Below are 16,140 nucleotides of genomic sequence, written 5' to 3' on the forward strand. Positions count from 1 at the left end.
CCTATCCTACTTCTTAGCACAGCTTCCACTTTAAAGACCTCTCATGGAGGGTGAGCCACAGAGGACTATCTTGCTCCTCATAGAAAACACAGGCCCCCCAATCTCAAATCCAGAACTTAAAAATATATACATATATAATTACAGTATTTCTAAAGGCAGTTCTTCTTTTTCAATCATCTATTTGCAAGCTGAACTATCGTATTCATGCAAGAGCGATCCTTCTCAATCAAGTCAAGCTGTTCTTAGAGCTTCTGTCCTGGGAGGGAGAAGAGACAGGTGGGCAGGTACCTGATGGTTTTCCACACATCGAAGCCATCCAGAGGCTTGGTGCCCTCTGTGCTGCCCCCCGCCAGCTTCACCAGGGTCGGCAGCCAGTCGGAAATGTGGATGAGCTCCCGGTTCTTCACGCCCCTCCGTTTCAGCAAGGGGCCGGCCACAAAGCCCACCCCTCGCACGCCTCCTTCCCACAGGCTCCACTTTCTTCCTCGAAGGGGCCAGTTATTGCCCCCTGCCAATGTCTGCCCACCGTTATCTGAAACACAATTAGGTCATGGCATGAGGACAAGGCTAACTATTAGATATATTTAAGAACAGAAGACTTGGATGCATGTTATTATTAAATGGTGCTTAGGAACTAAGAAAGAAGATTCCTCTTTCCCCTCTCCCATAGCAGCTACCCTCCTCCCACCTAACACAACCCTCCATCCCACAGACATAACCAGGGCTCAGCACGGCACACGTCTGACACTAGACCTTTAAATCCTCCATGGAGAGGGCCACTGAAAAACAAGGAAGGCCCCTGAGGGGAACTGCTTGGGATAGAGCCCTGTTCTGAGCAATGACTAGGATTCAAATGCATGCATGCAACTTTGTGTAACACAGGAGAATGAACCCAGGTAGGTGGAGCCCCTCCCCGTACATGAAAAGACACCTCTGAATAAGTTTCACTTAGGAACCTAAGGCTCCTAATTAGTGGGGATAGCGAACCTTTTTATTTTCTTCCTGGAAAATTTTTCTAACATTTAAACTGGTAACAGAATTAACATTTGACTCCCTGGTGATCTGAACTCTTAAGAGTGAAAGTTGAAGACTTCCCCAGTGGGTTAAATGTCTCTGTACACAGAACAGTCGGATGGAAAAAATAATTGCAAGAAAAATTCCTCCCTTCTTGACAGGATGGCAGGACAAAGCTTCATCGTATACTGTATGCCAGGGAAGAGAAGGTTTCTCTCCCAAGACAGCCAAGGGAATGGAGGACATTGGGGAAGCCAGAGAAGATACAAAAGTGACTTCAGTATCTTACCAGCGGGGTGGGGCTCAGAGTTAGAAATTAAGTTGGACTGTAGAAAGTAAAAAGTCATATTTCTTACATACTGAGGTTGTAGAATCATATTATCTCCAAAAGTACTCATACACTCAGGTGACTTTAGAGATATGTTTTAAATATCACTTATTTGCATGTGCATTACACTCTGATTAAATGTTTTCTAAAAGCCACTGTTATCCAAATGAACCACAGGAGGGCAGTATGACAGATGTGCTCTATAGAACATAATGCGTAAAGAAATCTAACACAGAAATCAAGCTCTATCAAAGCCAAAGGATGCTCATGGAAGGAAAAAGAACCAGGATTTGTTAAGCACCCACTCTGCACCAGGCACCCTTTGAATTTCACGTTATCACAGACTCTGGAGTCTGACAGACCTGGAATTAAAGCATGATGCCAGCCACTCACTAGGTGTGTGACCCAGGGCAATACACTGCCTCAGTTTCTCATCTTTAATGTGGAGATAATAATTCCTACCTCATTCATGTATTATGGTGAGAATTAAGTGACATCATCTATAATAATGGTTTGGGGCTGGGGACCTGGCACAATCTAAGTTCTCAATAAATGGTAGCTAATATTTGTAACAATACAAATAGTCTAGTATTATAACTATTTTGTCATGAGAGACTTGAAAATGCCAAACAACTAATAAGTGGCAAAGCTAGGATTCAAACAATGTCTGTGTGACTCCCAGGCTCCTCCTGCCCCCAGAGTGCCCTGCTCCTGAGGTCCCTGGTATAGAGTGAGTTTTATATCTATATAAAACTTTACTTCTCTATGAAAAACATAAGCATGGTCAATCTCAGCTAAGTTTACACTCTTCCCGTGATACAGCAGGAGAGCTATCTCAAGGTGATGATAATTCCCTTACGAGGAGCCTCTGATGCTGGTGGGTAAGAAATTCAAGGCTCTACTGTCAAGGAGGCTTCTGATCAAGCCCTTAGCACACCAGGTCTTCAGTTCTTCTCTGTGCCTTGTGAGGGGGAGAAGGAAGGGTCTTGAGCTACATTAGAGGAAGGTAACAGTTCTTCAACACAGGTGGGTGACAATCAATCTCATCATTTGCTATCAGACAAGAACCTTTTCTTAAACCTCACATCTCTTCTTGACAAAGCAAATGGTCACCCAAGCCAGTTTATTAAATACACATTCTATTTCACATGTGCAGACCTGCACGCTCAAAACAGGGGGCACCATCTTTAGACAAAGGGAATTCCTCGCACTCCACTGAGTATCAGTCACCAATAACCACTGTATCAAAACTTAAAAGAAGGTGCTGTTCATGTGATACAAAAATACACTGGAAAGAAGTGTTTACACTCTACCTGTGAAGCCAAGAATGGCTAAGACAGCACGATCATTTCCCTGTGCTGTCTGGATTGCTATAAATGATACTGGCTCAGGGCTTGCAGAAGATGCCTGTTGTCTCCATTTTTGATAGATTACACTCCTTTGAAATATTAGATAATGCCTCTTTCAGTTCCACCTATTTGTTAGTGCTCAGTACAAAAATGGTGGATGATGAAGATGGTAGAAACAAGAGTGGAGGTGATGGGGAGAAGCGTGGGGTGGGTCTGGAATCTGATCTCAGGCCCTTGACGTATGACTCAGGAAGGAAAATACTCTGGGCTGTAACGAGAATTTGGCCACGGCTGCTACCGTAGGAGCTGGAAGGTGTTTCCACATCTTATTTGGGAGGTGCCGATGCAGTGCGTGTGACTGTTTTTGCATTAGCTTCTGTGATGTTTTTCCCATTAGCAATGATAAGCGATTCTATCGTCTGTTATCGATGTGGCTTCCGCCATCATTTTTTTGAGAGCACTCCAGGGAGAAAGGACTGTTAATTGACACACCTGCAACTCATTCTCTTGGGCTCCCCAGTCACAAAGCCAACTGCAGAATCCACTGCATGAAGAGGACAATTCAGCTTTGCCAGGGACCTGGCCAGGCGGCACTGGCTGATGGTCTCCACTTACCAGCAAAAATCCACAGACTTAGGCCTTTGAGAAATAGGGTGCTTGCTGTCCATTGGTTCTAGTGCATTTGCCCAGGTATTTCAAGGAGTTGGACATAAAATTGATCAGAGTAACCAAGAATAAAATCAGCTCATTTGAAACAAGGTAGAGAAGGGGGCTTCCAATATCGTTCACTTAAGTCTGACATAAAGTTCAAAAAGACAATGAAGACCTAGAGTCTGTCATACAGAGTGAAATAAGTCAAAAAGAGAGAGACAAATACCATATACTAACACATATATATGGAATTTAAGAAAAAAAATGTCATGAAGAACTTAGGGGTAAAACAGGAATAAAGACACAGACCTACTAGAGAATGGACTTGAGGATATCGGGATGGGGAAGGGTAAGCTGTGACAAAGTGAGAGTGGCATGGACATATATACACTACCAAACATAAGGTAGATATCTAGTGGGAATCAGCCTCATAGCACAGGGAGATCAGCTCCGTGCTTTGTGACCACCTGGAGGGGTGGGATAGGGAGGGTGGGAGGGAGGGAGATGCAAGAGGGAAGAGATACCGGAACATATGTATATGTATAACTGATACATTTTGTTGTAAAGCACAAGCTAGCACACCATTGTAAAGCAATTATACTCCAATAAAGATGTTAAAAAAAAAAAGAAAAACAAAAAGACAATGAAACCACCACCATTTCAAACACGTTTCTTTTCATTTTCTCTCCTAATTTTCCTTTGGGCAAAAGTTAATTTTTGTTCTTGTTAAGAATTAATTTTCAAGAGAAAATGTTCAGGTTTCATTTCCTGGCTGACATGAAAAAACTTCCAAATCAAAATAAGATGACTCGCCTTTCTGTCTGGCGGCAGCCATCAGGTGAGCTGAGATGCGCGCTTACAAGTACCTCCAGGAGCTATGGAGGAGGAAGCAGTCGGATGCGATGCACTTTTGCTCAGGGTGCGCTGCCGGCAGTATCGCCAGCTCTCGGCGCTGCTCCGGGCGCCCCGCCGCACCCGGCCCAACGAGGCGCGCAGGCTGGGCTACAAGGCCAAGCAAGGTTATGCCATATGTCGGATTCGTGTGCACCGCGGTGGCCAAAAATGCCCAGTTCCTAAGGGTATCACCTACAGCACGCCTGTCCACCATGGTGTCAACCAGCTCGTTTGCTCGAAGTCTTCAGTCTGTTGCCGAGGAGCGAGCTGGACGCCACTGTGGAGCCCTGAGGGTCCTGAATTCTTACTGTGTTGGTGAAGATTCTACGTACAAATTTTTTGAGGTTATCCTCATTGATCCATTCCATAAAGCTATCAGAAGACACCCTGACACCCAGTGGATCACCAAACCAGTCCACAAGCACAGGGAGATGCGGGGGCTGACATCTGCAGGCAGGAAGAGCCGCGGCCTTGGCAAGGGCCACAAGTTCCACGACACGATCTGTGGTTCTCGCTGCGCAGCCTGGAGAAGGCGCAATACTCTCCAGCTCCACCGCTACCGCTAATATAAGTAATGTTTGTAAAATTCTTAGCTAATAAACAGTTTAGGACATCCATGTCTGCTTGAAAGTGTTTTTTAATGTCTGTTAAAACTAGTTGTGTGCAGATTGTTCAATGAATGCATTGTCAAATTCTGAAAGTTAAAGTGCAATAATATTTGAAGACTTTAAGTGATGGTGTATCTTGTTTCTAGTAAGGGAAATGCCTTTGTTTTTGCTTTATTAGAGAGTTGATATGTCTGTGTTTAAAATGCGGTTTGGGGGATTCCCTGGTGGTGCAGTGGTTAAGAATCCACCTGCCAATGCAGGGGACATGGGTTCGAGCCCTGGTCCGGGAAGATCCCACATGCCACGGAGCAAGTAAGCCTGTGCACCACAACTACTGAGCCTGCATGCCTAGAGCCGATGCTCTGTAACAAGAGAAGCCACCTCAATGAGAAGCCCACTCACCGCAACGAGGAGTAGCCCGCGCTCACTGCAACTAGAGAAAGCCCGTGTGCAGCAATGAGGACCCAATGCAGCCAAAAAAATAAAATAAATAAATTTTTTAAAATGCCATTTGGTACAATAGGTATAAAATTCTTTAAAAGAGGAGTGCAGAAACGAGCCATGTAGATTTGTTGGTGCATGTGATAAAATCCACAGCTTTACTGGGGTGATGCAATGCTCTGCTGGTTTACTCTAAAGTGGCTGTTTCATGGAGTTTGGCATGAAACCCAAACTTTAAATTGGGTTTTCCTTGGAAATGTGAAGGATGTTGTGATCCTTTATCATGATCATATACAGAAAAATAATGAAAGTTGACTAGGGCCCACATTTTTAGACTTAATCTACTATTCCACTTATGTAACTGCTGCTTCCAAAAGGCAAAAAGTAAAGGAATGCCACCATTTTTTAAAGAGAATTGAAAAAACCTGTTGCAAGATGTTTCTCTTACAAATTGAAACAAATCCTGGTTAACCTAAATTAAATTGCCTTGGCCTCCATGGTACCACTGAAGTTCACATAAAAGGTGGGAGTTCCTGATTCAATCCTATGACTCTGGGATCTGTAGAATACTTAACTTCATGCAAAATAGTCATGGTATTTACACTAGTGTATATCGAAACTGATGGAAATCGAACACTAGGTAAATGAGAAGGGAGTTTTTAACCCTAAGGTTTGTAAGCTAGTGATGCTAGGATTGGGAAATTGGTGTTCATCAGGTACCTTTCAAGTGTGGGAGGATAGAAAAGGCTTGGATCAAATTTTTAAATGTTTTATCTGTAGTATTAGTTTGTGACCATTATGAACTCTAAGCCACCTTAGGGGGGAAAACAGGGTTGGTTTTATTTAAAAGTAACATTGCTAAGTCCAATCCGTGTTACCTTGGGTCAAGCCAATTTATCCATTCCCATAAGCTACTGAGGAGAGACATGTAGTTGGTGTCAATACAAGTTGAATTGGTTTCCGAAAAAAAAAAGAAAAAAAATAAGATGACTCCAGCTAGTAAAGGAAGCTATGAAACATTTCTGGGGGGGGAAATCATTTTTCAGCAATGTTTTTGGCAGGGGGAAAACCTGATTATAAAATCTTTGCCGTATAGAAAATAAATGTCAAAATAAAACAAACGTCATCTACAGACGGTAAATCTCACTTTATTATTCATTATTGAACAAAAATAGCTGTCAAAAAGTCACGAAAAACACTGGTTAGCCAAAGATCCGAACAAACACATTAAGTATATGACAGTGAAGCCTCATTCGCATCCAGCTGAGAAAAATTAAGATGGAACCATGACAACAGCATTAGTTTTTAGGACTACTCCCCAAACAGGGTAATGCTGTGGCTTGGCTTTAGAAGGCTGCCCTGAACCATCAGTGTATATCTCCACCTTGCTGCCCCCACGGATCCTTCAACCCTGGCTTATCCAAGACAGCTCCTCACTCTGACATGGGGATCCTGGAGAGAAAAGCAAGGAAGGCTCCAGCAGCCTTGCACCAGGGCCTGGACTTCCCTCTGAACAGGCCACCCACGGGAGTGTGACAGACGAGCAGACAACAGGATTTCAGAGACCAAGAAGACTCTTTGTCCGATAAAGGACCTGTTACTCATGGTTGATTCTTTTAGACGAATTTTTTACTTAAAGCAAATTGGAGAGTTAATGTACGTCTTAGTAGTCATCTAAAGGATTAGGTAAATTCAATCTTCTCCTAATGAAAGATTCTAGAGAACATATCTACCCAGACATTCAATTTACAATCTGATGTTCTTCTCTTTCCCTCTTGCTCTACATTCAACACATTCACTTCTGCCAAGTTGATCATGAAAATGGATTTCCAATCCACCTCCCCCTTCTCCAGCCCCGTTGCCTTGGGTCCAGCACGGGTCTCACCTGGACACCTGGGGTAACATACGGAATGTTTCACGTTGCTATCAGAGGCATCTTTGTGAAGCCCAAACCAATCAGGCCACAAGCGTGTTTAAAGACCTCTAACTGCTTCCCAATCAGGAGAAAGTTCAAACTTCAGTCCAACACATGGAATCCTTCATATGTGGCTCCAAACTACTTCTGGGGCATCAGCTCCTGCCCTTCCCCACAAAGCATGCACTGTGCTTCAGTCACAGAGAACTTACTTCTTGTTGTTAGACTACAACATGCTGACGTTGCCTGGGTACAGGTTGGCTCCTTTGCCTAAAATGCCCTCCCCATCTTTCCTGCTCGACTTAATAATGTCACACTGCTGTTTTTAATTTACTCCCCCCAGACAACCTCTGTCTCTTCACTGTCCTCCTGCACTTTATACTTTTCTATCACACTTATCTCTGTATGGTGTTGATCAGTTATTCGTGGTTTGTCTTCCCTGAGAACTCTGGCTCTCCAGGACAAGAACAATGTCTTTGCATTCCCCAAGACCTAGCACAGGACCTGCCAAAGAGAAAGGCTCGAGATCTGAGGGTGGAGAGGGGGGAACAAATAAGTGAATGGAGAAAAGGCCACCAAAAATGGAGACTGAAGACACTAAAAATTAACTCTGATTACTGCAGAGGGTTTTCTGAGCCTTCATCCAGCCACCCCATGACCTTAACTTTTAGGAAGCTGTTCTGCACACAGATGCTGCTTATTTTACAGGATATTGGCAAGAGGCACTCCTGGAACCCCATGAGGATTTAAACAAATCCAACCCACAAATACCAGAATTGTTTGTCCAATCTGGATCAGTTACCCAAAGTCAAAGGGGTTGTTGGAGAGCATTTGAGGAAGCACGGTCCTGGATGGGAAGAGAGTCCTCACTCACCCCTGTAACAAATCTTTCTGGATTTCATGGCCCATGGACTACTCTAGCTTTGGGGAAATGGCAGAATATGGCAGAAAATAAGACAGACAAGGTCCTTTCACATGGAGTGAGTAGAAAAAGAGGTAGGATCTCTCTACTCGTGGTAACTGGTGACTAGGCCTCTCAGAGAAGCTGTAACCAGAATGACGGGGTAGAGCCAACCACCATCAGAGAGAGGAGAACCCAGGCACGAGGTGCAGGAGGCTCAAGGGCCTGATTCATTTACACATTAGATGGCGGGTGTTCTGTGTCAAGCTTCTTTTTTTTTTTTTTTTGCGGTACACGGGCCTCTCACTGTTGTGGCCTCTCCCGTTGTGGAGCACAGGCTCCGGACGCGCAGGCTCAGCGGCCATGGCTCACGGGCCCAGCCGCTCCGCGGCATGTGGGATCTTCCCAGACCGGGGCACGAACCCGCGTCCCCTGCACTGGCAGGCGGACTCTCAACCTCTGCGCCACCAGGGAAGCCCCTCTGTCAAGCTTCTTAATTAAATACTAAATTAACTGTACTCTTAAGAACCACTCTGAACTTAAGGAAAACTTGAGCTGAACGATGACTAGATATAAACAAAAAGCTGTCTGTTTTATGACTAATATATTTTTTCCTATCATTACTACAGTCACATTTCTAATTTTATTGAAGTGTACTCAAGGGATAGGGATTAAGTGCTGTGAGTTTGGGCAAATCACTCTCTCTCTGAGCCTAAGTTTTCCCCATTTGAAAAATGAGGATAATAACAATACCCATTTTAACACAGAGCCTGGCACAGAAGTAGTGCTTAATAAATATTAGCAATTTTCATCGCTGATAACTACCACCAGCAGCAGTATCAAAGTATGCAGAGCAGAGCAGGCTCCTAGCTGGGTATTTATTAAATAGATGCCAGATTTAGGTTTTATAACCATACTCGGAAGTGTCATGCTTTTGTAAGAAGGTATTTCAAGCATAGACCCTTCCAAGGAGCATTCTCTTCTCTGTATGTAATTTCTTGAGCATCATAAAAACACGATGAATTGTGAGGGGTTTTGTTACGATTCCTTTCTGTTTCCATGAATTTAAATAAAGTGTATCAATGATCAAAGAAAGAGGTACAATGGCCATAGCCTGTCATTCAAATTAAATTTCAGAAACAGAATCTTTATTCAGATATTCATCTGAATATTTGTAGGGGTTTTAAATGGTTTGCAGCATTCAGGGCAGATCAACACTCTGACCCCTCAACTCCCAGTCAGACACAATCAGACTTGACATCTTGATTAAAAGAACCAGCAAGGGGAGTGTTCCTGCCGAGCTAGCATTAAGGGGGATTCTGGTGGAATGGGATTGGCAGGCAGATGCCAAATAAATGATGCAGCCACCGAAAGCGCTAAAGATAAAGAAAGATGGATGCAGAGGAAGGGCAAAATCAGGAAGGAATGGGGGTCAAAAAGAAAAAAAAATTACACAGGGTTGTAGTAAAAGATTTCCTCATTTTAATGGGACTCATGTCATCGTTTATAATGATGAGATACCAATGGGATTTTATCTTCTCCTTTAAAACTTATTAAGGATGAAAAGTCTCAAAAGTCTGTTGAAAGATTGAAAACATTTGGTCTCGAAAAGTGAAAATGGAACTGGGAACTGGAAAACAGTGTCCTCATTTATTATGTATTGGTAGGCAAATCACTGAACTTTTTTCTGAAGTTTAAATCATAGGTACTCACAGATCCTGGAGATCCTTAAATGAAAGTTGTAAGCACAAAATGTTATGAGTCACTCTCACTTAGATGGCAAGGGTAATGCTAGCTTTGATCTCCACATTCTGGATCCCCTAACAAGTAGCACAGAAGCCCTTTGTTTGGAATATTTAGGGTCAAGAAAAGTACCAAATGTTTATTCAGTCCTTTCTTACAACTAAAGCTCTCCTTGCTTTTCCTGAAGTTCGATCTTGAAAGAATGCTTGTTTTTTTTTTTTTTTTAAGCTAATAAAGTTATGAATTTCAGGGCAAACTAAAATGCTTTGGCACCTTTACGGAGTATCATAGTTTACTCACAAATTACTTGGCTCCCCTTCCAGACTTGAAACCCCTTTAAGGTGGCCAGATAATTTTTTACTAGATAGCTATTTATCTGTCACTAACACCAATCAAGAAGTGATAGATGTAAAAAGTATTACAGAAGTGCTTTAGAGTGTGGCAAGTTCAAAGACAGCAGGAGAGAAGTGAAAATATCAAGAGGTAGAAAAAAGTAAAATTGTGATTGCAAAATAGTAAGCAGACTACTTGTATGGTGAGAAAGATGGGAATTGAGGTCAATGATTTTTTCAGAGAGAATGATACTAGAGAAAGCTCACATATTCTATTCGGGCAAGCATCAACTACTTTAATTTGTCTTTATGTTTCCAAATCTACAACACAAGTTAAATGTTCTGAATTTACCCTTGAAGCAGAAACAACATTTTACTGGATCTCTACTTCATAAGTAGTATGATTTGCTTTTAGGGTTACTTGATAAAAGTCAATAAACCAAACTGAGTGGACAGGCAGTTTTGTTTCCCCAAAGCTCTTCTCTGAAGTTTGCTAACTGCTAAAGGATCTCACTAGTATGTGATTGTCTAATTATGGCAGGAGAGACCAAGAAAAAGGTCATGAGAACATTGATTAGCACAATCTTCTTTGAAGAAAAACAGAAGAGTAAATCCTAAGAGATCTCATCACAAGGAAAAAGATATTTTCTTCTTTTTCTTTTATTTTGTACCTATACAAGATGATGGATGTTCACTAAACTTAATTGTGGTAATCATTTCATGATGTATGTAATTCAAATCATTATGCCATACACCTTATACAATGCTGTGTGTCAATTATATCTCAATAAAGCTGGAGGAAGAAGAAAAAAAAGAACAGAAGAGTGAAACATTTAATGACAGAAACAAACAAAAAAATTCAACACACCTAAATACTAAGAAGTTTGTTAAAAGAATTTCAAATATTGAATGCATACATAATTAAGGTATAAGAACAAGATTCCCTTCAGATCTGCAGATAACACCTGGTCCAAAGGCAGAGTGAAACAAACTCTGAGTTCTCAGACTCCTGGCCCTCCTGACCACATGAGGTGGGCAGTACCCCTCTGACCAGGATGAAGGGGTCGGTGAGAGGGAGGAGAAGTCCAGGTGACCCTGGCCATCCCAAGGGCAGGGGAAGACAGTGCTAGCTGTTGGGAGTGAAGGCAGCTGGAGGAGAAGAGAATGTGTGGCAGGAAGCCTGGGTCCCTTGCCCAATGAGAGGCGGCAAGTAGTTAAGTGGAGGCACTTTAGCGAGACCAAAGGACACTGAGAGAGAGAGAGGTCCGGTACCTGGGAAACGCAACGTCTCCTGATCAGCCATGAGCTAGGGTTAAAAAACAAGACCAAACAACCAAACAAATCAAAATAAATGCCCTGAGTGACCACAATAGGCATCACCAAGTCCCTGCAATCAGATCCTAACTCAGGGCCCATTTGGTTTCAGACACAATTCTAATAATATGTATGATGGCTGGCTTCCTAATTTCATAGCAGATTGGGTAGGTGCAGACTGCTGGAGTTGGTCTCCTAAGAATGAGGGAAGGAGCAGAAAAGATATGCATTTTAAAAGAAAAAATATGAATTTTAGTTTTAAAACTAAAAAAAGAATTTCCCTGTTTTTCTAGTGTTAAGTGATCCACACTGATGTATATTAAGGACACCACCGTATGAAGCATAACACAATAACGAAAAAATTAAAATGATAACCTTACATCATTAAGACGGTAAGAGGCTCGGGGTATAGTTAAGGACAGCTTAGACCTAGAAAAAGGTTTATAGCCCATATTCATGTCTCTGATCCCACCTAGATCAATATAATGTGGCCACCTCCACCTGTCATTTTCAGGTCACAACTGCAGGCACACAGAAACTTTTACCATCATGGCATAGAGTTAAGCCTATACATGGAAAAGAGAGAAAATGATTCCAGGTCAGAGTTGGGACCCCAGAAGGACTGAGCTCAGCTGCAGGCGGGGGAGGGGGGGGAGCAAGTTACACTTCTTTGCACGTCTACTTTCGTGAATTGAAACCTGTGATTACCAGGCATATGTGTGAGCATTATGGCTGGACACCCTGTGTTTGGTGGCTAGAATAGTTGTGTTAAGTTACCCTGCAGGTGAGATAGAAGGTGTTTTTACTGTTGTGGTTATTTGGTTTTTATTGTGGATGTGGTAATATGTGACCTGACTGCAGGCTCATTCACAGATTTTACCTTTTTATCTAATAGCACCTGTAATAACTGGGAAAGTTCTGAAATAGGGGAAAAAAGCTTCTATATCATGGTTCTCAAGCCTTTCAAGCCTCACACTCCCTTATTATAACAAATGTTTTGTCGTGCTCCTTTGACTCCCTGTAATGGAACTCATACACTTGCACACCTAATTTTTAAAATAACTTTAAATGTAATATAAAGGAAAAATGGCAACTGATAATAAAATAACATGTATTTCATATGAAAACGTGCAGGCACAGAATATATAGCAAAGTGGTTAGATAACTGCCTGGACTATATATGAATACAACTGGACTTAAAGGAGGCCATTCCATACTAGAAGTACAGAAGAATGAAAGAGAGCAGGGATGAACACGAGAATAAAAATCAGAATTTATCTTCCAGAAAACAGGTAGAAGCCTAAACTTCCCAACTCATTCTACGAGGCCAGCATTACTGATTCCATAGCCAAAGACACTACACAAAAAGAAAACTACAATGAACAGAGGTGCAAAAATCCTCAATAAAATTTCAGTAAATCAAATCCAGCTATGTATAAAAATGATAATACGTGATTGTGTTAGTTTTCTATGGCTGCCATAACAAATTACTACAAATTTAGCCACTTAACACAAGTTCATCATCTTATAGTTGTAAGTCTGAAGCAAGTCTCATTGGGCTAAATCACAGTGTTGGGAGGGCTGCATTCCCTTTCAGAGGCGAGAGGAGGATCTCTTTTTAGCCAGTTTCTAGAGGCTGCTAGAATTCCTTCGCTCTACACTCTCTTCCTCCATCCTCAAAGTCAGCAATGGCAGTTGAGTCTTCTCACTTGGTATTATTTTGACCTCCTCTTTGTCACTCTCTTCCACTTTTTCTAAATTAATTAATTAATTAATTAACTTTTGGCTGTGTTGGGTCTTGGTTTCTGTGCGAGGGCTTTCTCTAGTTGCAGCGAGCGGGGGCCACTCCTCATCACGGTGAGCGGGCCTCTCACTATCGCGGCCTCTCTTGTTGCGGAGCACAGGCTCCAGACGCGCAGGCTCAGTAGTTGTGGCTCACGGGCCCAGTTGCTCTGTGGCATGTGGGATCTTCCCAGACCATAGCTCGAACCCGTGTCCCCTACATTGGCAGGCAGATTCTCAACCACTGTGCCACCAGGGAAGCCCCCTCTCTTCCACTTTTAAAGACTTGTGATTCCATTTGGCCCAGTCAGATAATATTCCCATCTTAAGGTCACCTGATTGGCAACCTTAATTCAATCTGCAACCTTAGTTCCCCTTTGCCATATAACATAAGATATTCAGAGGTTCAGGTCTTTAGGACGTGAACATCTTTGGGGGAAGCGAAGGGAACATTGCCCTGCCTACCACAATCATGATGAGCAAACGAGGCTTATCCTAGGATTGCAAGTAATTTTCAAATAAAAGAATGATGCTGGGAGAATTACACTACCCTACTTCCAAGACCTCCTATAAAGCTCCAGTACTCCAGACAGCTTGGTACTAGAATAGGGAGCCTAATAAAAGAACCGTCCGTTAGTGATTATTTGATATTTAGCAAAGGTGCCAAATAAGCCAGCTGAGGAAAAAGTCTTTGCAACAAGTGATTCTAGAGTAACTGAATATCTACGGGAGGGGGAAGAAAGAACCTTGACCAATCCCTGCTTCACAACTTACAGAAAAATTAATTGAAGATGGCTCATATTTCAACTCAATAGTAAAAAAAAAAAAAAAAAAAAAAAATTAAAATATGAGCAAAGGACTTGAACAGACATTTCTCCAAAGAAGATATACAATGGGCAAGAAGCACATGAAAAAACATGTCCAAGGGGATGCAAATCAAAACCACAAGAGATACCACTTCACACTTACTAGGACGGCTATAATAAAAAAGCCTATGACAAGTGATGGTGAGGATGTGGAGAAACTGGAACCCTCATACACTGCTGGTGGGAATGTAACATGGCACAGCTGCTTTGGAAATAGCAGTCCCTCAAGAAGTTAAACATAAAGGTACCACATAACCCAGAAATCCCACTCCTAGGTGTGTATTCAAGAGAAATGAAAACATATATCCACACAAAAGCCTGTGCATGAATGTTCATAGCAGCATTATTCATAACAGCCCCAAAAAGTGGAAACACTCAATGCCATTAATTATGAATGGATAAGATGTGATATATTTTCAGCAATATACAGGGAAAAAAAAGGACCACAATAAAAAGAATGAAGTACTGACACATTCTACAATATTGGTGAACCCTGAAAACATTATGCTAATGAAAGAAGCCAGATAAAAAGGCCATATACTGTATTTTTCCCTTTACATGAAATGTCCAGAAGAGGCAAATCTATAGAGACAGAAAGTAGATTAGTGGCTTCCAAGGCCTGGGAGGAAGGGGAAAATGCTAATGGATACAGGATTTTTTTGTGGGGGTGAGAAAAAAAATTAGATAATGATGACGATTGTACAACTCTGTGAATATACTAAAAACCACTGAATTGTACACTTTCAAAGGATGAATTTGATGGTGATGTGAATTATATCTTAACAAAACAAAGCTGTATGAGAAGAAAAAGATGGACCAAAGACCTAACTGTAAATGCTAAAACCATAAATCTTTTATAGAAAAGCGTAAGAGAATATCTTTGTGACTTGGAGGTAGGCAAATGTTCTTAAAATCAACAGGTTTGGTAATACATTTATGTATTAAAATTGATAAGACCCATAATGGTGTAAGATGAGACAGAGTGATAATGTAACTTCAAAGGCAGAATAAGCAGTGGAGTAAAGTGCAGCTCTGGTCAGCCGGTGGGATCTCACTGCAATTAAGCATCCACTCTACATTTTTTGCCCTTTGGATGAGAGGTGGGTTAAGGAAGAAACCCTACATTCAGGAAAACTCTTCCTGTTGTCACTAAAATGTATATGATCTGCTTCAAGGAAACAGTCCAAGCCTGCCCACTCCATGTATATTTCAGAGCACAGGCAAGGTTATACCTCAGTACAACAGATGTGAGTCTTTTAGACAGTGCATTCTCAACACCACCCTAATTATCAAAACCCAGAGCTTCCAGGACATGGCAGATTCTTTGTTCTTGTTTTCACCAATCCATCAAATTGACTTGGCTTCTTTTAAAAACGGTAGATCTTTTCTGGAATCAATGTGTCTCTCTTTCTCTTACAGACCCCTACTTTTTATACCTCAGTTTTTCATCAGGGCCTTTTGTGGTAAGCTGACCGTACAAAACATCTGCCTGGCATGTGAGACACAAAATTTTCTTTTGGAAAGCTTTTTGTATGTACCCAAAGAGACTGCTTCATTGTTTATTCCATTTTTGGCTTCCTGCAAGTTTAAATGTGGAATCAAGAGGAAAATGACTTCAAAATAGATAAGAGATTACATGAATCTTTCCATTCTTCATGAGTCATATGAAGATATATTAACCCTATCAGATATGAAATACTGTGCTAGTGATTTATTTTTTATTTTCTGATTTGTATACGGTAAAATTCACTGGTTTTGGTGTGTAGTTCTATGAATTTTTACAAATGAAGTCATATATCTAGCACCACAATTGAATGTGAAAATTAATAAAGGGAAGACTCACTAAAATGGAGTTGAAGGCCAGAAGGAGAAGTTCTCACACAGTACCACTCAACGTCAATTTCAGGAAGAACTGTCAATTACAGACCCCAACAGAAGAATCACCAACAGGAAAGAATCATCAAATACTGGGACCTCAACAGGAAAAGACATACATTGTATC

The 16,140-nt window shown here is 41.7% G+C and overlaps 1 protein-coding gene and 1 pseudogene across 1 annotated transcript in view; one reads left to right on the forward strand and one right to left on the reverse strand.

The window, feature by feature from the left end:
- ARSB (arylsulfatase B) overlaps positions 1-16,140 on the reverse strand; it is a 179,511-nt gene that overhangs the window by 90,296 nt on the left and 73,075 nt on the right. The window contains exon 6 of the mRNA XM_024755709.1: positions 289-532. Coding sequence (XP_024611477.1) covers positions 289-532 — 244 coding nt within the window. The remainder of the gene's footprint in view (positions 1-288; positions 533-16,140) is intronic.
- LOC112406733 (60S ribosomal protein L15-like) lies at positions 4,191-4,802 on the forward strand (annotated as a pseudogene).

Source organism: Neophocaena asiaeorientalis, unplaced genomic scaffold, assembly GCF_003031525.2.
Source record: "Neophocaena asiaeorientalis asiaeorientalis breed wild unplaced genomic scaffold, Neophocaena_asiaeorientalis_V1.1 scaffold37, whole genome shotgun sequence".
NCBI lineage: Eukaryota > Metazoa > Chordata > Mammalia > Artiodactyla > Phocoenidae > Neophocaena > Neophocaena asiaeorientalis.